At 39.2% G+C, this 22972-nt stretch overlaps 2 protein-coding genes across 2 annotated transcripts; both read left to right on the forward strand.

The window, feature by feature from the left end:
• Nucleotides 1-11641: 11641 nt before the first annotated feature.
• Nucleotides 11642-12586, forward strand: LOC116894052 (olfactory receptor 51F2-like). The gene has a single exon (XM_032895773.1). It carries the CDS (start codon nt 11642-11644, stop codon nt 12584-12586), a length of 945 nt encoding a protein of 314 aa, XP_032751664.1.
• A 6456-nt stretch (nt 12587-19042) lies between these two features.
• Nucleotides 19043-19993, forward strand: LOC116894053 (olfactory receptor 51F2-like). Its single transcript, XM_032895775.1, has one exon. The coding sequence runs from the start codon at nt 19043-19045 to the stop codon at nt 19991-19993; it is 951 nt and encodes a 316-aa protein (XP_032751666.1).
• The last annotated feature ends 2979 nt before the right edge of the window (nt 19994-22972 follow it).

Consider the following 22972-nt stretch of genomic DNA (forward strand, 5'->3'; position numbering starts at 1 on the left):
CGAAGAACTGAAGAGAAGGCTGCATACAAAGGGCTTGCCACCCTCTTTGCTGCCTTTGGAGATCACAAAAGGAGTACGAAAGTCAAGAGCAGTAGACAGTAGACAGACTTGAGTGGGACCTAATACTTGTTTCAAAATTCCCTTACAAAGTAGCCCCTCCCCCACCCCAGGATGGGGCCTCACTGTGTGTCTTTGACTGACCTGGAATTTGCTAGGTAGACTACATTATCTTCAAAGCATAGAGATTCAGCTTCCTCTGTCTCCTGAGTGTTGGGATTAAGAGTGTATGCCATCTTGCGTGACTACAGTGGCAGGATTCTTTATGGCATTTTCATATATACTTAGTCTTTGTGTATCTTCACCCCCATCCTCACCCCCATCTCTCTGCCTCTATACTTCTCAGATCTTCCTCCCACCCTGTTCCCCTTCTTCTGGGTCCTTGTCCCACTTGTTTCATTACCTTCTCTACTACTGTCTCTTAAAGCCAACTTTTTCCTTCTCCTCATGGTCTCTTTGTAGTTTCTCAAGTTCTATAAACACGTGCGGTGCGGTCAATTAAATAAATTGTGTGCGTGTGTTGTGTTGTGTGTGTGTTGTGTGTTTTGTGGGTGTGTGTGTTTGTTGTGTGTGTGGTGTGTGTGTTTGTGTGTGTGTGTGTGTGTGTGTGTGTATGGTATGTGTGTATGTGTGTGGTGTGTGTGTGTGTGTGTGTGGTGTGTGTGTGTGTGTGTGTGTGTGTGTGTGTGTGTGTGTGTGTGTGTGTGTGTGTGTGTATGTGTGTGTGTGTGTGTGTGTGTTACAGAGAGTTGCTTGGGAACTTTGAAGGTGTTTTCTCTAGCAGATTGGGCAGATTCTAAATCTCTGATTATCTTCCCTCGAGTCTCAGAAAAAAATCAGGAAAAATTATGTTTGTGTTCACATGGCTGAGATTTCTCTCCCAGAAAAATGGACTTACAGTAGTGCTAGCATGTGGCACCCACATGTAACACCAGTGTACATACATATATACCTTAGTATACAGACTTCAAAATAGGGCTCATCTTGTTTTCTTACCAGCTTAACAAAACTGTCAATGGTAATTTTATTAAGATTTCTGAAAACAGATCACAAGGCTCATCAATAAACTGACCAGAAAACATTTTATATTAGCATCAATATTGTTGAACTTGGGAAGCATATACGTCTGTAAGATCTTTAGGCTTCATATTGTATTTCTTTTTTATTATATTATTATTAATTATTTTTATTTAAATTATTTTATTTATTTACATTCCGGTCTACTCCCCCTCAGTCCCATAGTTCCTCATCCCATTCCTACTATGCCTTGCCTCTGAGAAGGTGTTACCCCCACCCCACCAGGCCTCCCCCTTTCCTGGGGCCTCAAGTCTCTTGATGATTAAGCATATCTTCTCCCACTGAGGCCAGACCAGATACATCTTTGCTACATATGTGCTAGGGGCCTGGGACCCGCCAGAGGTTTGGACCAGCCCGGGTAAGCTCCTAGTTGGTCGCTCAGTCTCTGAGAGCTATGTGGTGTCTGGGTTAGTTGAGACTGCTGGTTTTCCTATGGGGTCACTCTCCCTTTCAGCTTCTTCAATCCTTCGCCTAATTCAACCATAGGAGGTCCCTGATTTCAGTCCAATAGTTTGGGTGTAAGATTCTGCTTCTGTCTCAGTCTGCTGCTGTTAGGGGCTTTCAGAGGTCAGCCATGCCAGGCTCTTGTCCATAAGCACATCATAGTATTGTCAGGCTTTGGTGTCCCCCATGAGATAGATCCTGAGATGGGCTGGCCATTGGACCGTCTTTCCTGCCGTTTCTTCTTCTTCTTCTTCTTCTTTTTTTTTTTCTGTCTCTGTACTTCTTTTAGACAGAAACAACTCTGGGTCAGGAATTTTGACTGTGGGTTAGTAACCCTGTCCCTCCACTTGGGACCCTGTCTGTCTACAGGAGGTGGACACTTCGAGTTCCCTTTGTCCAGTGTTGGTCGTTTTAGCTAAGGTTACCCCCATTGAGTCCTGAGAATGTCTCACTTCCTGGGCCTCTGGTACTCTGTACAGGGTCACCCCCACCTCCCCCTCCCTGAGGCTGCTTGTTTCCATGTATTCTCTTGGCCCACTTGGCTTCACTCCTCTATCCTCCCCCACATCCGATCCTGCTCTCCTTTTCCCCTCCTTTCTCCCACTGTGAGCCTCCCTCCCTCCGCATCCCTTCATTATTTCCTTCCTACTTGTAAGTGAGGTTAAAGCTTCCTCACTTGGATATTTCTTCTTCTTACACTTCTTCAGTGTGTAGGTTTGTCCTAGGTATCCTTTGAGTTTTGACTAATATCTGCTTATCAGTGAATACATGCCATGCATGTCCTTTTGGGTCTGAGTTATCTCACTCAGGGTGATATTTTCTCATTCCATCCATTTGCCTGCAAAATTCATGATGTCCTCATTTTTAATAGCTGAATAGTATTGCATTGTGTAAATGGACCACATTTTCTGTATCCATCCTTAATTTGAGGGACATCTGGGTTGTTTCCAGCTTCTAGCTGTTACAAATAAGGCTGCTATGAACATGGGGGAGCACATATCTTGTGTTACAGTGGAGCATCTTTTGGGTATATGCCCAAGAGCTGGGTCTTCAGGTAGAACTATTTCTAATTTTCTGAGGAAGTGCTGTAGTACAAAGCAATAGTGATAAAAACTGCATGATATTGATACAGAGATAGACAAGTCAATCTAGGGAATTGAATTGAAGGCACAGAAGTAAACCAGTTAGACACTTGATCTTTGACAAAGAAGCAAAATGTACAGTGGAAAAAAAGAAAGCATTTTCAATAAATGGTGCTGGTCTAACTGGCTGTCTTTATGTAAGAAAATGAAACTAGATCCATATTTATCACCTTACACAAAGCTCAAGTCCAAGTGGATAAAGGACCTCAACATAAAACCAGATAAATAAAAACCTGAATAAAACCTGAATCTAATAGAAAAGAAAGTAGGGAAGAGCCTCGAACTCATTGGCACAGTGGAAATTTTTCTGAACCAGTGACTCAGGCGCTAAGATCAACAAGTGATAAATGGGACTGCATGAAACTGAAAAGCTTCTGTAAGGCAAAAGACACCATCATATTATGTTTCTTAAATTTGGTAACTTGAACTGGAAAGTCAGAATTCAATATGAGAAAAATGTTCTGTCTGGTTCTGAAATAAATCCCCTGTACTTAGTGTCAACATTTTACTGCAGTAAAATATTCTTGCCTATCAATTCAGTGAAATTTTTTAACTTACAATGTGCAATATTTTGTTGCTGTGTTACAGTGGGCTAAGCATTGTTATATAATGCTTGTATAAACTTTAAGAGATGGGATTTTCTAGCCTTTATTATTGTTTTAAATTGCCCATATATTCCATTTTTAAAAGTTTATTGAAAGAAAAATACCAAAACCTGCAGGCTATATTTTATGCACAGGAACACTGAATGCAGTATTATTTACAGTAGTTAAAATATAAGTAAAATTTTCAGTATATGGAATATATAAACTATTTATAGCTAGTCTTCTTCCAACATTAAGCTTCATGCATGTAACTGCTCACATGGATGGCTATGATAGACCAGAAAATAAGGGTCATATTCCAAAGTTCCTAAGGTAAATTGAACAATCTCAATTTAACGTGTCCAAATTGTAGGACTAAAGCAACAGCAGTGAATGGTAGAAATTGGTTATTGCAACAAAACTTTCTCCATTTAGTCCATCGTTTTAAGAAAACATCACAGTTCTATATCCCTTCCCAGCACCATGATCTGAGAGCACCACATTGTATCTATTTCCTGTGCCTGGCCATGTTGAATGATTAGAGGATTTCCTACCCTATTGTTCTGGCCAGCAGTGACCATGCAGTCCTTGTGTCTATAGAAACAAAGTCCACTTTCCCTTCGTCTTATGACCTTCTAGTGGTATTCCTAAAATTTTCATCTCTTTCCTCTGTTATGATCAAGCTTTGTGTATTCAAGTAGCAGAGTTTATTTTCCATTACAGAATCTGCTTAGCTTCTATTACTTAACCCTATTACTACTGATGCCCAAAATATACTGGTCGCACCTCGTGTTTTATATTGAAAAGATACCGAGGGTATAAAAGTGAACATAGCAGATACCTCCCCAGTGTTTGAAACAAACAAACAAAAAATTAAAACAAAAACAAAAACAAAAAAGAGATCAAAAGGTTACAAGGCTAGGACTTTGAGGACCCTAGGATGACAAAGAATTGAAAAGTCATGTTTGAACCAAACCTTAGCCGAACTTGGATGCTGGCTCTGCATCAGCTCCTATAACACCAGAGGGAGCCAGACTCCCAGGTGCTCTGAAACACCCAGGATCACAAGAGAGGCCACAACATCTGCCCCAACACTGGCCCCAACACCTGGAGTAACTGGGTCTCCAGGATCCAGGGAAACAGGAATCCCCACCCAGCCAGGGGTACGGGTCCCTTCTTGTCTGAACCAGTGCCCTGAGCAGACATTGGGTGCTGGCTTGCACCTAGTCCCACAACATACAGAGGAAGCCTGACTTTTTTAATTTAATAAAAAGTAAAGCTAATATGAACATAGTGAAAAGAAAAGAAAACAGTCATGTATAGGTCATATTTGTCTTCATATGATGGTGGCTTTATCTCTTGGAATCATGCAGTTCTTGAGAGTACATGATACATTTTTCACCTCAAAAGTCAGGAACACAGTATCTGGCATACAGTAGGCAATAAATAATATTTACTAAATTGCCATATTGAGAGCTATAGTCATAAAATAATAGTAATAGTGATTTTATAACATGTTTTGAGTGAATTGAATATGCTGTGTGTCCAACCTTCTCATGCATGAGTATTAGAACACCTCATGTGTCCACAGTCACATGAGAGGTGACATATCAATTGTAGGTAAAGGCTGTCTGGTTTCAAATATTTTGCGTCACTAACTAATGTAGTGTTTGTGACATATAATTATCATGCATATTCCTTGACATTTTTGTTCAACAGTATCATATACTTGGACTATATTAACACATTGTCCTCTCCTGCTCTCTGTCTCCCTTCTAGTGGTCCTCCTTCATTTCTTAGTTTCCCTTCTACTTTTCTATTTACTTGTTTCATCTATCTATCTATCTATCTATCTATCTATCTATCTATCTATCTATCTATCTATCTATCTATCTACCTACCTCTCTCTCTCTATCTACCTACCTATCTATCTCTCTCTCTATCTATCAATCACCTATCCATCTCTCATCTATCATCATTTATATATCCATTGATTAATTGTCTATCTATTATTACCTTTCTATACAGTTTGTATCTATATATATCATTCTTGGCTCAGATTACTTTTCTTAACAAGATAAACCTCAATTTCATTCATTCATTTTTCAGAAAATGACATCATTTCACTCTTCTTTAGGGCAGAATAAAGCTCCTTTGTGCATAGAAACAGGCAACATTCTCTGTTCCTTTTATTCTGTTAATGGTCACCAAATCAAGTCCATGACTTGACTTTTATGTTTAGGGATGAAAGAGCAGGAGGCACTGCAGTCCGTGTACTTAGGTTCCGTTGAGCATACCTAGAAGTGATGAAGCTGGACATGTGGTAGCTCTGTTTTTCTTGAGGACCTCCATACTGATTTCCATAGTTTTTTTTTTTTTCTTGGTTCTTTTTTTTCGGAGCTGGGGACCGAACCCAGGGCCTTGCGCTTCCTAGGCAAGAGCTCTACCACTGAGCCAAATCCCCAACCCCACTGATTTCCATAGTTTGTTGTACCCATTTACATTACCACTGGCAGAGTATAAACTTTCATTTTCCTCAGTATCCTTGCCAGTATTTATTGTTGTTTGATTTTAAGTAACAGCCAATCTGACAATGAGGTGGAATCACAGTCTAGTTCTGATTCACACTTTCCCATGGCAAAGGATGCTGGGGAATTTTTTTTGAATACTGGAATGTATTCAAAATATTCAAGTCATGAGACAGGCTGTAAAATAGAGGATTATCTGGTCAAAATGAATACTAATCAGTCTCTCCTTTGTCTGGGTATATACTAATGTTATTTCTTTAACTACTAAATAGTTTCATTCTTCGACATTCATATAGAAATAGATCTTGGCATTCTTATGACTGTGTCCCATATCCTACAACTGTGCTCATAGACCAGGATTATTGTCTTCAGCAGGGCAGTAAGATTTTATATTAATGTCCTGTAACAGTCTAGGCACCTCCTTTTACTTCAGTATCTTGGAAGCAACTATTTTGAACTGTGCATTTTTCCCATGGAGTGTCATACATTTCTTGGCACGTTTATCAAAAGCTTAAAAAATGCCTTTCCATCTGTTGAAGTGCTTTCTAGGGAAGGAGTGTTTCTGCTAGTCAAGATGATGCCCAAAAAGGAGAGCATATTTTCTTAGGTTCATGATGAACTAGATAAATAAAGAACATGTTTTTCTAGTCTTTCCCAGGGATCTAGACAAAAGAGGGATGTGAAGAAGGTTTTTGAAAATATCTTTGCTGCAGCTACTTTATTCAAAGGAGATATCCTTTTGAATAGTAGGTATCTTTTCAAAATAATATTCTCTATTTTAAAGTCACTGGATTCCCTAGCTACTATTAAGTGTTAGAGTCTTTAGTATCAACACAAAATCCCAAATCTACTTTTAAACAAGAGGTATTTGTTGTCATATAGGACATTCTCGATAATGGTAAAATCTTAATACAGTTTAGGAAAAGTTCTCAGATCGTCTTTGATAAATAGGCAAGTGATGCACAAAGAACTCACAGAATGCTGTAGTTTTCTTTTAGTTCGTTTTTTTTTAAAGTAAGTTGTTAGTTTCTTTGCCTCTGTGCACATGATCCACAATTTCTAAGGGTACTGAATACACAGGGAAAGATTTGAAATCTGAATCAAATAACTACACTTGGCTTCAGTGATCATAGTCACTCAGCAGCTCCTCTTCTGCATGCTTTCTATGTCTTAGGATGGTGAATGAAAGCTTATCAAACTCACGGTCAGTCAATCAAACCATTTCTCCTGGGCTTTGGCCCTATGCAGAGCTTTGTCCTTGGGAATCACGTCACTTCTGAATGAGCTTGGAAAGTGTAACGCGTCTACAGGATCTTTGAAGAAGTAAGAATAAAGTTAGACTAAAACCAAATATAATTATCAATTTGTTATTTGGAATACAAAGGGTTAGTAGGACAGAGCTACACAGAGTTCTCTCCTAGGAATTCAACTTTCTGCTGGGCAAAGTGCTCTCATCAGACAACCTCTGGATTCCTCATAAAACCTCCTCCTCTCAAGCCTTACAGTGTTCCCATTGCAAGTTTTTTTTTTCTCTTCTTGGGTTCTAGAAACTCAGAACCATTTTGGAGCCAGTGTCAGAAGTCAGGGCTGATATTGATCCTTTCTAGAAGAATCTCTTGGCCTGTAAGTTTTGGGATTAGCCTCTCTTTCTCCTCTCCTCTCTCCTCTCCTCTCCTCTCCTCTCCTCTCCTCTCTCCTCTCCTCTCCTCTCCTCTCCTCTCCACTCCTCTCCTCCCTTCTCCTTAATTCTCCTTCATTCTTCTTTTCTTTACTCTCTGATGAGCCTTTAAAGACAAGTCAACATGGTTAATGCCTCCCTCCTGGACTCATTTTGAAAATTCTATGCATGATGTCACTGTTTGAGAACACTGAAGACTTTAGGAATCCATTGGGTAATGTAAATTCTTAAGATTATTTATAAAAACTTATGTAGTTTAGAGGAATTGGTTAATATAAACCCATCAGTACTTAGCAACAGATAAAGTATAACAAGTTAATATGTTGGTTTAACATAAAATGTAACATTTAGAATAATTACTTCAAATATAGACTGTAATTGTAAATAACTATTGATTCATTTCACAAGTAAGGCTGTAAAAAGGAAACTATGAATTGCAAGAAAATGGATGGAACTGGAAAACGTTCTACTAAGTGAAGCAGCCTCAACTCAGAAAGACAAATACCACATTCTCCCTCATAGGTGTATCTAGCCTTCAATTTTTAAGCATGCATATCCAGGTGGAAGTAAATATAAAGGAAAAGAAACATGAAAGGAATCCACGTGACTGAGTAAAAACAACTTTAAGGGACAGAATGGAGAAGACAATGAAGGAAAATAGAAAGACCAAAGGGTACAGAGGAAAGTGACCAGTATGGTGAGGGGAGAGGGAAGCAACTGAAATGCAGAACATGTTTGAAGACCCCATATACAGCTCTGTCACTTTGCAAGGTTTAAAAATTACAATCAGCTGTAAGGGTTCTTTGGTAGAATTTTTGGGATAGCTTATGTATACTATCATATCATCTGCCAATAATAATACTTTGACTTCTTCCTTTCCAATTTGGACCTCCCTAACCTCCTTTAGTTGTCTTATTGCTTTAGCTAAGATTTTAACTATTATATTGCAGAGATACAGAAAAGTGGACAGTCTTGCCTTGTCCCTGATTTTAGTGGAATTGCTTTAATTTTCTCTCCATTTAATTTGACGTTGGCTATTGGTTTTCTTATATTGACTTTATAACATTTGGGTATGTGCCTTGTATCCCTGATCTCTCCAAGACTTTTATCATGAAGGGGTGCTGGATTTCATCAAAGGGATTTTCAACATCTAATGACATCATGTAGTTTTTTCATTTCAGTTTGACGAATATAGTGAACCATTCTTGCATCCCTAAGATGAAGCCTACTTGATCAATGTGGATGATATTTTTGATGTGTTTTTGGATTTGGTTTGTGGGTAGTTTATTGAGTGATTTTGCATCAGTGTTCATAAGGGAAACTGGTCTGAAGTTTTCTTTCTTTGTTGAGTCTTTGTGTGGTTTAATCATCAGGGTGAAAATAGTCTATCTACTTGATGCTCCTGGTAGTCAAATTATAGGGATATTTAACTCATAGTCTTTGTCTGGGAGGATCATCAGTGTGGGTGAGAGTTTTTTATTATGCCTAGGGATAGTTATTTCAGGGATTAAGAGAGGGCTTGGTGCTTAAGAGCACTTACTACTCTTTGGTTTCTAGTATCCACACTAGGCAGTTCACAAACATGCATAACTCTAGTGCATAGAAATTTACACAGGCACTCATACATACACAGAAATAAAATACATAAGATTTAAAAATAATAGCTGTTTGATGTTTGCTCATTTGTTTTAGAGGTGGATTAGGAATCAGTAACTTACACTCCTCTTATTACAAATACTCAAATAAGTTTACATACATTTATTTCCAAATGAGGGTCTCTTTCTTACACACAGGGAGAGAAGAGGGAGAGAGAGAGGGAGAGGGAAAGAGGAGGGTAGAAGAAGGGGACAGAGGGGTAAGGGAGAGGGAAAAAGAGAGAAAGAGAGGAGGGAGAGAAAGAGAGGGAGGGAGGGAAAGAGGGAGGGAGGGAGGGAGGGAGGGAGAGGGGAGGGGAGGAGGGAGAGGGGGAGGGAGAGGGAGAGGGAGAGGGAGAGGGGGAGAGGTGTTGGGAATGTTGAATTGAGAGGCAATGGCAACCAAAACAAAATCTGTAGGTTTTAGAGTCCTGGACCTTAACTGAAAGATAAGGTTGACATTTTTACTTACAACACTTCATGGAAGAATTGAGACAAGAGCCTATCAATGCATCCATGCTTGTAGTGCTTGGCATTTGCAAAATGATGAAAGTGGCTGGAGTCACAGGACCCGTGGGGGAAAAGATAAGATAATAAATCTAAAAGAAGTAAATCTGAGAGCAGAGTACTAGAAGTTTAGGAGGGTTTAGGAAATAAAGCAAAAGAAACCAATTCTTTTCTTTTGTCAAGGCCACCAAGGTGAAAATGACTGAGGGACCTATTTCTTTAGACCTAAACCTCAAAGTCATGGAGGATGCTCCAAAAGACATCTAATAGTGAATGAATTTCTTTTGAAAAATAGTAAAGGCCAAATTACTCACTTATTTATATGTTATGATTCCCCAGAAAGAGACAGAGAGACTTGTGGTTAGATCTGAACTATCCTGTAGGGGTCCCAGCTAGGTGCTGAGAGTAGGCAGTGGGAACTTTAAGAGGTGGGCCATAGCAAGAGGCATTTAGTTCTTACTGACATGCTCTCGAGACTCATCATGGGATAATTTTTCCCCTTTTGATTTTTTTTTTTTTTTTTATGAAATGCTTCTACCATGTTGAGCTGCCATGGGACGAAAATAACAGAAATGCTTAGCTCCAGACTGAAACATCTAAAACAGCCCAGGCAAACCTTGCTTCTTCATAAGCCTAATGGAAAGGCTTCCAGTTTGGATCATTTCCTGTTTTTCTCTACTCTAACATCACAGACATGGCCCTCAAATGTCACACCTTTAGTTGATTCTTCCACTCAAGTCTAGATTCATGCCGTTTCTGTGTTTTTGTTCTCAGGCTCATCTTCAGGCTTTAATGTTGTGACACACCTGATTTTAACTCATATATATATATATATATATATATATATATATATATCACATTGTAATCATGTGTATCAGTGAATGGAAGGGGCAGACATTTATATTAAAATCAAGCATCCTGAAGAGAAAACTATGGCATAAGAAAGTTTGAGAAGCAAATAAAGTAGTGTGCTCAATCCTTCAGTTTTATGTGCCTAAACACAGAAAAAGGAGACTCCTTCTTACTCTAACATTAATATTTCTTTGTAAAGTAGAAAAATCATGATGTTTGCTAAGGCAGTTCTGCATCAGTGATTTTTCCATAAGCTTCCAATGAGTTGTTAGATCTTGGCAAGGTCATCTTTTTAAATCATCCTTCTGCAGGCAGAATTTTCCTTAAACATAATTAGATTTCTGATTATTACCTGTGTAAACAACCCTTTTCCTTCTATCAACCAGGGTGTGTGTGTGTGTGTGTGTGTGTGTGTGTGTGTGTGTGTGTGTGTCGCTTTAAAGTTTTTCTTTTATGTATGTTGGTGTTCTGCCTCCATGTATGTCTAGTATGAGGGTGTCATGTACTCTGGAGCCAGAATTATAGAGAGTTGTCAAATGCCATGTGGATGGTGGGAATTAAATCTAGGTCCTTTGGAAGAGTAGCCAGTGCTCTTAACTGCTGAGCCATCTCTCTTGCCCCTTATTATAGGTTTTGTTCTTTGTACTTGTTTGTGTGTGTGCACGCGTGTGTGCTTGCATGAGTGTACAGATGTGCTCATGCATGTACTATGGCTGTGGAAGGAGGTCAACTTGCTGAAGTAGGTTATCTTTTTATACCCTGTGGGTTCTTGGCATTGAACTTAGGTCAACAGGCTTGGCTTCACTTGCCTTTCCCACTCAGCCATCTTGCCAGCCCTCATTACCAAATTTAGTCTACGTTTTAATGTAAGAACACAGATGCCCATGCATAATATAATTCAGATCTGACAGCTTGGGTGTCTATACAGATATTAGTGCTGTTTCTTCCTCAAATTCACCTGTGTTCAGCTTGATATGTAACACATAAGTGGACCTTTCCATTGAAGATGACAGACAAGAACTATTTCTTCATTGTTTCTAAATTGCCTGATATGTAGCAGAAAATGGAAGCATTTATTTTTTCTATCATTACAGGATGTGTGCCTTTTCCCCTAAGATATCTTCTTCCTTCAGTCACCATGCCATCCTTCAACCAGAGCACTGCCTACCCACCAGTCTTCTTCCTCACTGGCATTCCTGGTCTTGAGACTTCTCACACCTGGCTTTCCATCCCTTTCTGTTGTTTGTATGCCATTGCCATCTCTGGGAACAGCATGATCCTCTTTATCATCATCACTGAGTCAAGCCTCCATGAACCCATGTACTATTTCCTGTCCATGCTCTCCTTCACAGACCTGGGTCTGTGCCTTTCCACATTGGTAACTGTGTTGGGCATCTTCTGGTTTAATGTTCGAGAAATTAGCTTTGACGCATGCATTGGCCAAATGTTCTTTATCCATGGCTTCACATTCATGGAATCCTCAGTCCTCTTGGTGATGGCCTTTGACCGATTTATTGCCATCTGTAACCCTCTGAGGTATGCTATGATCTTAACCAATTCACGAATCACTGCCGTGGGTTTTGCAATCATAATTAGAGGAACCACAGCTCTTGTTCCTTTACTACTGCTCCTCAAGCGTCTGTCTTTTTGTCGTAGCCGTGTGCTCCACCATTCCTACTGCTTCCATCCTGATGTGATGAAGCTTTCATGCTCAGATACCAGGGTCAACAGTGCCTTTGGCTTGGCCATTGTCATTTCTACTGCAGGCTTGGACTCTGTCTTGATCCTGCTCTCTTATGTTCTAATCATTCATTCTGTACTTTGCATTGCATCCAAGGAGGAGCGGAAAAAGGCATTTGGTACCTGTGTCTCCCATCTCAGTGCCGTTGCCATTTTCTACATCCCTATGATCAGCCTGTCATTGGTGCACAGATTTGGAAAGCATGCCCCTCCCTTTGTGCATACTCTAATTGCCAATGTGTATCTGCTCATTCCTCCTGTAATGAACCCCATAATCTACAGCGTGAAAACCAAACAAATTCGCAAGGCCATGCTTAAAGTATTCTTTGTTAAGCCATCTTAGGAAAGTTTTAAAGTTTTTTTTTTTTTTTTAAAGAGAGTCTCCCTTGAATTTCTGTTTTATTATTCACTTGAGTGATTTAACACCATAGCTTGAAAGAACCTGCTAATAAATACATTTCATTTATTCTAGTGTTGTAAGTTCCTGCCTGCAGAGTTGGTTGCCTAATGACAGAGATATCATGTTGTCTAGTTATCATGCAATCGTGACATTTGTACCTGTTATAACATGCTAAAGCATGTTTATGGTCATTGGTAAATTGATTTGAGTCCTCCAGATTATATAACTATTAATGGCTCATATAATAAAGACCCTAAAATATGTTTCAATAATTGTGTAATTTACATAGTACCTTTAAAATGATAATTATTGCCAATCATATATTCAGAGTTGAATAAGATGTAAAAGTAGAATCACTGAAGAATGGATGAGAAAAAGTGATTGAAATGAGTTCTTTTCTAGTTCTCTAAGGAAGCTTTGTGATCTCTTTGTAAAATGCAAGACCTAGCAATGTATTGTCTAAAATGTACCCCAGGAAACCGTCCCCTGATTTGATCATTACACAGTGCAGTTATACATCGAAACTAAAGTTCTGTCACATAATTGTACAGTTATTCCAGCTTAATCTAAAATTTAAAAATAATATAAGACATTAAAATCCTAACTATACTAATTTTATCATTATGCACTGAGTACATTTACTGAATGATCACCCTGTACTCCAGAATATTTTTTCACATTTCATTTGTCCAGGTATATTTTGAACACTGTCCCAATATATTTAAGAAAACAGACCGTTTAGTCTCAAACACATTTAGATGATAAATCTTGTTCTTCTAATATGAATATATAGCTGTATATTTTAGTTAATTTAAATTCACCAGATTTTCATTTTAGACTTCAGTCAACCTGCTTTTAAGAATGAGGATTTTGTTATATATAGAAAGCAATGAAATATACAACTCACACAAAAACTTGAAACATTGAAAAACAATGTTACACCACATTAGCATGAACTGCTCATTCCTTGTCATCCCTGATGCTACCATGTAAGACAAAGGGAAACAAAATGTCATATAAGGGAGTCAGGAAACCTCAGATATGTGGAATGTGAGCTTCAGTATTCTTCTTTTTTTTATTGGATACTTTTAAATTTACATTTTAAATGTTATTCCCTTTCCCAGTTTCCTGTCCATAAGCCCCCTATCCTATTCCCCTCCCTTCTACTATGAGGGTGTTCCCTCTCCCCAATCACCCCCCTTCCTACCCTGACATTCCTCTACACTGGGGAATGACAAGGGATGAGCAGCTCATGCTAACATGGTGTAACATTGTTTTTCAATATGTTTCAGCCTTGGCAGGACCAAGGGCTTCTCCTCCCATTGGTGTCCAGCAAGACCATCCTCTGCTACATATGCAGCTAGAGCTATGGGTATGTCCATGTGTACTCTTTGGATAGTGGTTTAGTCCCTGGGAGCTCTGGTTGGTTGGTATTGTTGCAAACCCCTTCAGCTCATTCAAACCTTTCTCTAATTCCACCAATGGGGACCCCATTCTCAGAATATCTTAATTAAAAATAATTAATGGAAACAAATAGTTTGTGATAAAGCACTGATTTTTACATCTAGTTCTTGATGGAGAAAGACTATGTTCTGTTCTCTGTATCAATCTAGTGCAAAACTCTAGAATATGTTAAATCCTTAAAGTGACTTCTTGAAAAAGTTAATAAAGATTGTTTGCTGTCTATGGAGCAGTAATGACAGAAACATCTTTCTAAAGGTTATAGGGCAATGGACTCAAAGCAGCTATGCTTCCCTGCATAATACCTACACAAGATCAAGACACTCAGAATTGCATTCTAGAATAGATGGGGAGGGGGGTTTTACAAATGAGCATTTATATGACGATTCTCTGACGCTGGAAGAAAGAATTGTAGTACTATTTCTTCATGGAAGCCGAAGGAACTCACAATGAGGATGAGGGAAAGGAAACCATAAAGTAGAATGAGCCCCTGGGAGCTTCATCCTCCGGGATCCACATCATCTCCATCTGGGGTTTTCTGATGAAGAGATTTCAGAAAGCCCGAGACAGCTCTCCCCATAAATGTTCTGTATCCCTGTGCAGAAGAACTCAGCATCTCAGCCGGCTCCAAGAGAAAGGCACAAAAGAACAATCTGTGTAATTGTAAGTACAGCTGTTGCATTCAGGAAAACAATAGACTTTACCTCTGCTGTTTCTCATGAGAATAAAAAGACTTTATTAGCCTCATGGAGGTCTTCTGGGTTCCTAAGGAAACCTAGAAAAATCAGAAATCTGTAACTTTGGGCCATCTATTCTATTTCAGTGAGTTTAGTGGTGATACAGTACAATCGTCTTGCTTCACAAAGGAGATTAGAGCACCATTACAATTTTGAGTTTTCTGGGTGGTTTAAGAACATTCAAAACTGCCATCTAAAACTGGCTGCCACTCCTTCACTATGTGCACTGCTCCAACATTGTCATCTTCATTGGCTATTCTTGTACACCTCCCATATTCTGTTTGACTGTTATCACATTGATTCTTCACAAATGGTACCATGTTAACACCCACATACCATTGCTGACCTACCAAAATTCATAAAAGTGGAAGGTTATGTACTCATTTGGAGAACTCAGTCTAGTTGAAGGCAGAGTTTTATGGGACCTAGGGTTGCCCAGGATTCTAACAATTTTGCTGCATCATTGGGCAAAGAAAAGACAATTCAAATTAGTTAAGCATAGGAACTTTGGTACTGAGTTAAAGTTTAGCTGAGATGTCATCATCTTAGTATAAGTAGGCCATTTAATAAAGGGTTGGACAGAGAGGGGGGTTTATCATGCAGTACAAACCAGGGTCATCCATAAACAATCCCAAAAGTTTTACACACACACACACACACACACACACACACACACACACACACACAAAGACACAAAAACACACACATGGAAGGGGAGACGTACATAATACATACATACAGACACACACATGGAAGGGGAGATATACATATATATATACATACACACACATACATATAGGGTTGAGACTATGAATAAACTCCATGAATCACATAAAACTTTCTGGTAGAGAGCATGGGGATATAGCTCAGTTGGTAGCCTTCACCACCCCCTAGTTTTGACCCACAACACTGCATAAATGAGGTAAAGAGGGATGAAATGTCATACCCTTGCATTTCCAGTGTTGTAGAGTTGAAGGCAGGAGGATCTGAAATTTAAGGTCATTCTTGTCTACACAGAGAGTTCGATACCTGCATAAAATATATGAGACCCTGTCTCACTTAGGAGGGACCTGAAGAGACAGCTCAGTGAGTAAGAGATGTTGTTATGCAAGCATGTAGATGGAAGTTTGAATCTCCAGTACCCATGTAAAATGCCAGCACTATGGCCAACAGATAGGGAGTTTGTGGAGGCTTCCTAGCTGACAGTCTTGTCCCATGATCAGTGAGAATTCTTGTCTGGGGAGAATAAGATGAAAAGTGCTAGAGATTACACCTGAAGTGTTTGTTCCCCTGTCAAATGTATGTGCACCCCCCATATGTGAATACATTTACACAGACAGACACACACAGAGACAGACAGACAATCAGACACACACACACACACACACACAAACACACACACACACACACACACATCTTCTAAGTAATGCAATCTGAATGAGAACTTTTGAAGTACAGGAGAGAGGAGGTGCCAAAGGTCATACACTGAGGTCCTGAGCTAAGTTCAGAATTACTGGTCAGTTCTTTAAATATTTAGACTATATAAATGTTAACCTTACACTATTTTGTTTTCATTTGTTATAATATGATGGAAGGCATTAATGAATAATGAGAGCCTGAAGAGATGGCTCAGTGGCTAAAAGGAGAGTCCAAGTTTGTTTTTTCAGCATCAATGGTAAGGGGCTCACAACAGTCTCTAACTCCAATTCCAGGGTGTTCAATGGCTTTGGCCTCTGTAGACACCCGCACTAGCCTATACAACCCCACCTTTTATAGACAGACATTTAAAAATAAGATGTATCTTTTCAAAAGAATATAAATGATTAATAAGCAAGGTGTCCACCTACCACCAACTTATTTTATTTAGAGAGGTATATTTTCAGATAGTGTGTCTATCAAACAATAGAATAAACTTTAATCTGTATGTACGAATCTAAAAGAATATACATAACTCAGAGGAAATGTTTTCTTGTGATTTGACCTTGTCAAGGTGATGCCACTGAGTGTTTCCATAAGCAGAAATTTATGTTGAATTTATCAATAACTCTATGGGTCAGATGGAGAGTCTAAAGAGCTTAGCCCCATTTAGAAAAGAGAAAGCTACACCATTTAAGTAAAGTACTTCAGAATGCAGGAGTTTGGTCAAGTAAGGGAAACCTCAGGTTGAGCTTGTCAGAGTTTGAGCTTTCCCAGTTTGGGAAAATGATTTTAGCAGTGTGATACTGAGTGTGACTTCATGCTGAGGGCAGGTGAATAGGGGGAGTGTGCAGGCCTGTTTGCAAAGACTCCACTGGCACCAGTGGGGAGAAAGTCGGGAAACTGGCACCGCAAGGCAAGAAATTACTTTCAGCAACATTTCTATTCTTCTTGATGCAAATACTTTATAAAGTGGTGATCATGGAATGAGAGGAAAAATATGCTCAATAAATGGTCACTATATGTACATACATATACATATATGCACATAAAAATTAATGAAAAAGGAGGCTATGGATTTGACAGAGGGGTATAAAGGAAGGTTTGGAGGAAATAAAGGGAAAGGCAAAATGATACAATTATGTTATAATTTTAAAAAGAAATAATAAAAAAGGGTTTAGAGAGTTGGCGGCTCCATTACTTGTGGCAGAATTCTCAGAGGACTGAGTCCAGTGATCTAATCAATCACAGGAGTTTTTGGAGAGAAGGTGAAGCTACAGAGGGTTCTCGTTTTGTATTTGAAGAGGTACAAAATCATGTTGTGAGAGAACCTCATGCATGAGCCCGAAGGTGGCACTGAGGATGCACGAGTCTCCTCCTCCACCCATCAGCCAGCAAGAGACTAGAGACCTCAAATTTATACCACAAATTCTGCTTTCTGAGATCCTGAGTTGAGGAGACAGTTTTGCTACACTCCAACACAGATAATTGTAAGGAATGTACGTTGTTTCAAACCACTGAAGTCTTAATACTTTAAAATGTAGCCAGACAGAGGTCATGCTATGCAGCAGAGTGCTTCATGTCAGTTGAGGCCAGATTTCTTTTTTTTTTAATTCTAGATATTTTTATTAACAATTATGGGCATACCATTGCATTATTATTCTTTAAGCCTGATTTTATCTTTTTGAAAAGACTGTAAAAATCTTTAGTTATAAAAAGGTTTACTCTTACTTTTTTCTTTTTTCTTTTTCTTCCATTTTTATTAAATTGGGTATTTCTTATTTACATTTTAAATGTGATTCCCTTTCCCGGATTCCTATCCATCAGCCTCCTAACCCCTCCCTCTACTTCTATATGGGGGTTCTTCTCCCCATCCACCCCCATTACTGCCCCCCTAATCCCCTACACTGGGGGTCCAACCTTGGCAGGACCAAGGGCTTCCCCTTCCACTGGTGCCCCAACAAGGTTATTCACTGCTACCTATGCAGTTGGAGTCCAGGGTCAGTCCATGAATTTCTACTTCATGAACCATTGTTGTAGAAAGACAGGCAACATGCTGTGAGTGGTAAAGGAAAGACATTACAAGGAGCAGGATGATGGAGGGAAGTATTTTAGAGTGGAATATAGATTGCTGAGGAAATTGGCATTATTGTACAGATTTTTGTTATGGTATGTTTTTCTTTTCCCCTCCTCCCCTCTCTTTCCCCCTCCCTCCCACCAACCCACACTCTTACCTTCTTTCCATTCCTTTCTTGTTTTCTTTCTTTTCTTTTTCTGGAGCTGAGACAGACCCCCAGAGCTCCACACTAACTATATAATGTTCTCCCAATGAACCACATCTCTTGCCCTCCTTAACTTTTTCACTATGGCAAGGAAGTCAAACTTTATCTGGTCTCCTTGTCACCCCCTTCTAAAATACATAACCCTATTGCTCCCTCTTATGTTTTCATATGCTTCCAAAAACTGATTCCACATGAAAAAGAAAACTCATGGTTTATGCCTTTCTGAGTCTGACTTAATTCACCTAGCATATTATGTTTGTATAAAATTCATCCTTATATAATTCTTCATTTCATGACTTTGTTTCTCTAAGGGAATGGTCTTCCTCTCCAGTTGTTCCTCCAGTTTTCCTACTCCATTTGTAATAAACCATCATTTGTAACAGCTATTGTCTTCCAGGAATGTTTACCAGTGAAGTGACCCACTTTGTACTGGATATATCATCATTAAATATATACTATCATTGTAGGACTCTCAACTAAAAATACGGAAGTTTGAACTCAATATGTCAACCTCAGAGAACACCACAGCTTCCTCCATCGTTTTCCTGCTCACTGGGGTGCCCGGGCTGGAAGCCTTGCACACCTGGATCTCCATTCCCTTCTGCTTTCTCTATGCAACGGCCCTGTCAGGGAACAGCCTGATTCTCTTCGCCATTATCTCTCAGCCCAGCCTCCACGAGCCCATGTATTACTTCCTCTCCATGCTGTCCACCACTGACCTTGGGCTCTCCATATCCACCATGGTCACCATGCTGGGGATATTCTGGTTCAATGCCAGGGAGATCAGCTTCAATGCCTGCTTGTCACAGATGTTCTTCATTCAACTCTTCACTGTCATGGAATCCTCAGTGTTGCTGGCTATGGCTTATGATCGCTATGTGGCCATCACCAACCCTCTTAGGTATGCTTCAGTCTTAACTGACCTTAAAATAGTAGTAATTGGAGTAGCAATCATCACCCGTGGAACCCTAATCCAGACTCCCCTTGCAGTGCTTCTGAAAAGACTGTCCTACTGTAGAAGCCATGTGCTCCACCACTCCTACTGCTTCCACCCCGATATCATGAAGCTCTCGTGCACAGACACCAGGATCAACAGTGCAGTTGGGCTCACTGCCCTGATCTCCACTGCTGGAGTTGACTCTGTCTTCATTGTCCTTTCCTATGTCCTGATCATTAGAACTGTGCTCAGCATTGCTTCCCCAGAAGAGAGGAAGAAAGCCTTCAGCACGTGTATCTCCCATATTGGGGCTGTGGCTGTGTTCTATATTCCACTGCTCAGTCTGTCCTTTGTCCACAGATTTGGGAGACGAGCTCCACCATATGTGCATACTCTGATTGCCAACGCCTACCTGCTGATCCCTCCTGTCATGAACCCCATCATCTACAGTGTGAAGACCAAGCAGATCTGGAAGGCTGTGCTGAGAGTTCTCTCTTCCAGCATGGCAAAGAGCTAGATGGCTGTTTCATATGGCACTTTGTGGAAAAAGAAAGTGACCTTTAAGGAGGTTATAATGCTGAGATACATTGTAACATTTTCACATTGGTAGTTATCAAAGTGATAGATTTGGTTGGCAGAAGGAATGTCTGAGCCAAAAGAGACTAATGTAAACTCCAGATTTTCAAAATATCAGTGTTCCCTAAAAATATCATGATAGAACTGTCTTTCTTCCTTCTTAATGGAAGATTTCAATGATACTGATATCCAACTCTTTTCTCTAGTGACAGAAATGCCATCACTTCTATTCATAAGTGGAAATAAAATATAACATCATTCCAAATTACAAAATGTTATCACCCAAATATACCATGGCAACCATCATTGTTCATTATTACTTAATTGGACAAATATCTCTGATTCTCAAATCTCTTATTGAACAGGTAGTATCATCAGGGATCTAACGTATTTGGTCAATCATAACTTCATCTCTTCAGAGAAGATATTTTGTGAAGGTCACTGATGAAAAGTAACTTTTAGTTCTGACTCTTGTATATAGTTTATATCCTAACATCGTGTGTGGGGCTGGGCCTCTGCATTTGCAGTGCTGCTCAGTTGCAGGCAAGAGGACCAGAAGGTCAGGTCATTTTGGTCATTTTGAGACATCAAAGATAATTAATGTTTTTTTGAGGGATAATCTTTACAACAAAGACATATTTATATTTATGAAGAAACAAACAGGAATGTTTTAATGTGCGTTTTTGTACTTGTCTTGGATCTTTCTTAAGGCAAAGTGTAGGTTGCTAATGAGTATATTTCTCACTCTTTAGACTGGAAGATAGAAATCACACTCTTGATGAAAGAGGAATTATTTCATTCAACACAATAGACAGCAGGCATTTAAGGGCAAAAATGCAAAGGGGATGGAAGTAATAAAAGTCACAACTGTGACAGTTCTTGTATCTAGTTGTTTTAGAAGCAAAGTTGAGATATTAGCATCCTTAGGATCTTTTGATAGTTACCCAGGAGCTAAGGTTACATCCTGCAATTCTATGTTATTGACAGGTTCATCCTGGTACTTCAGGGACTTAGATAATGGGTCATCTAGGGTCAATCCCTAACGTCAGAAGAAGGGATATTCCCTAGTTAAAGCCCATTTGTCAGAAGTAAGAAGAAGATTTCTCATGGATGTGAACTCCAGTTGTTGTAAGGAAATAGGAAGGACACTTCTCCTTTCCTCTTACTAGACAACTAGAGGAAGGCCTTTTATATAAAGAAGCTTTTGAAATAAATTCATACTTAAAATCTTTAGTATTTGAATACATACATAGCATAGATTAGAGAGCCTATTCGTACAAATTATGCCACTTCATATTCATAGCAACCATGTCAGAAAGAGAAGCACGTGAGACTATTTTTGTGTTTTTTCTTTGTTTTTATTGAAAATATTTTTAACATATACCTTCATTATGGTTTTATCCCCCTCGACTCCTCTCAGATCATTCCATTCCCCACCCCCAAACTCCAGCCTTCTTTCTCTATCTCTTTAGAAAACAAACAGGGAAACAAAAACAGCAAGCAAGCCAGAAAAAACAAAGTAAAACCAGGAAGCACAAGAAATGGACACACACACACACACACACACACACACACACACACACACACACACACACCAGAAACAAAAAATTCTTATAAAAATACAAAATCAGAAACCATAAATCAGTTAAACGTATTAGTAAAATATCAGTAAAACAAGCCCTCCCCCAAAAAACAAAGCCCAAAGAAAGTAATATGAGACAGAAGTCTACAAAAAGATCATTGAGTTCATATTTTTGTTGCCTGTCTCCTAGTGGGTATGTGGGTATGATGCCTACCCTTATGTGGGCTTAATACATCAAGTGAGTTCCATTTCAGAAAACTAACTTTTCCTTTGTGTGTGTGTATCATATGAAATGAGGTTTTAGGTTAGAATGGAGTCTTATGTATGCTTCCTCTCTTGGTGATGGGACCCCCTCCGGTTTGAACCTGTGTAGGCCCTGTGCACTCAGTCTCTGAGTTCATATGTGCATTGCCCTGTTAGTGTCAGTGGACATTATTTCCTTGGTGGCATCCATCCCCTCTGTGTCATCTCCTGCATAGCTCCCTGAACCCTGAGGGGAAGGTTTTGATAAAGACATCCCACTTAGGACTGACTGTTCCAAAGCCTCCTACTCTCAGCACACTATCCAGCTGTGGATCCCTGTGCTAATTACCATCTGCTGCAGGAAGAATTTTCTTGATGATGGCTGAGTGAAGCACTGATCTAGGAGTACAGCAGGATGCCGTTTTATTGCTGTGTTCCTTTAGAAAATCAATAGTATTTGAATATTTCCCAGGTCCATGGCCTATCTAAGTCTCAGGTTCCTGGGAATTCCTGTATTTTGTCACACAAGTTTTGCTTTAAAATAAGTTTAAATTTAAAAAAGCATTTTAGAGAAATTGAGTGTATATTGCTCGACAGCCATTTTCCTGACCATTCATGCTTTTGCATCAGTAAAGGACTCTTTATGCATTAAGACACCAATGTGAATGCGTTAGTGTTTATCACTAGATATCCTTATGTGTGTGTTTAACTTAATTATCTACCCTTTTCAATTTTAGAATGACATCAAGACTAAATCTAACCTCTTGCTCATATGTTTTCAGAAGATTACTAAGTTAACTTTCACTCACATGCAACTTTATTGTTGTTGTACACAAACCTTCCTGTAGTACCTGTTTTGTCTGTTACAAGCATTAACAATTCTGATATGAAAATAATTATTGAATGAATAGAAGCATTAATGAGTCCAATGAAAATATATTAAAAGCAAGAATTCTTTTTGTAGATAAAAAGTAATATTAATAAATTAAAGGTAAGAACCGATATCAAAAAATTTTCTCAATCTCAAATTTCTTTGCAATGTGGGTATGTGCATGTACAAAAACTAGGGAGAACCAGCTGTCAGTTAACTAAATA

Source organism: Rattus rattus, chromosome 2 (genome assembly GCF_011064425.1).
Source record: "Rattus rattus isolate New Zealand chromosome 2, Rrattus_CSIRO_v1, whole genome shotgun sequence".
Classification (NCBI taxonomy): domain Eukaryota; kingdom Metazoa; phylum Chordata; class Mammalia; order Rodentia; family Muridae; genus Rattus; species Rattus rattus.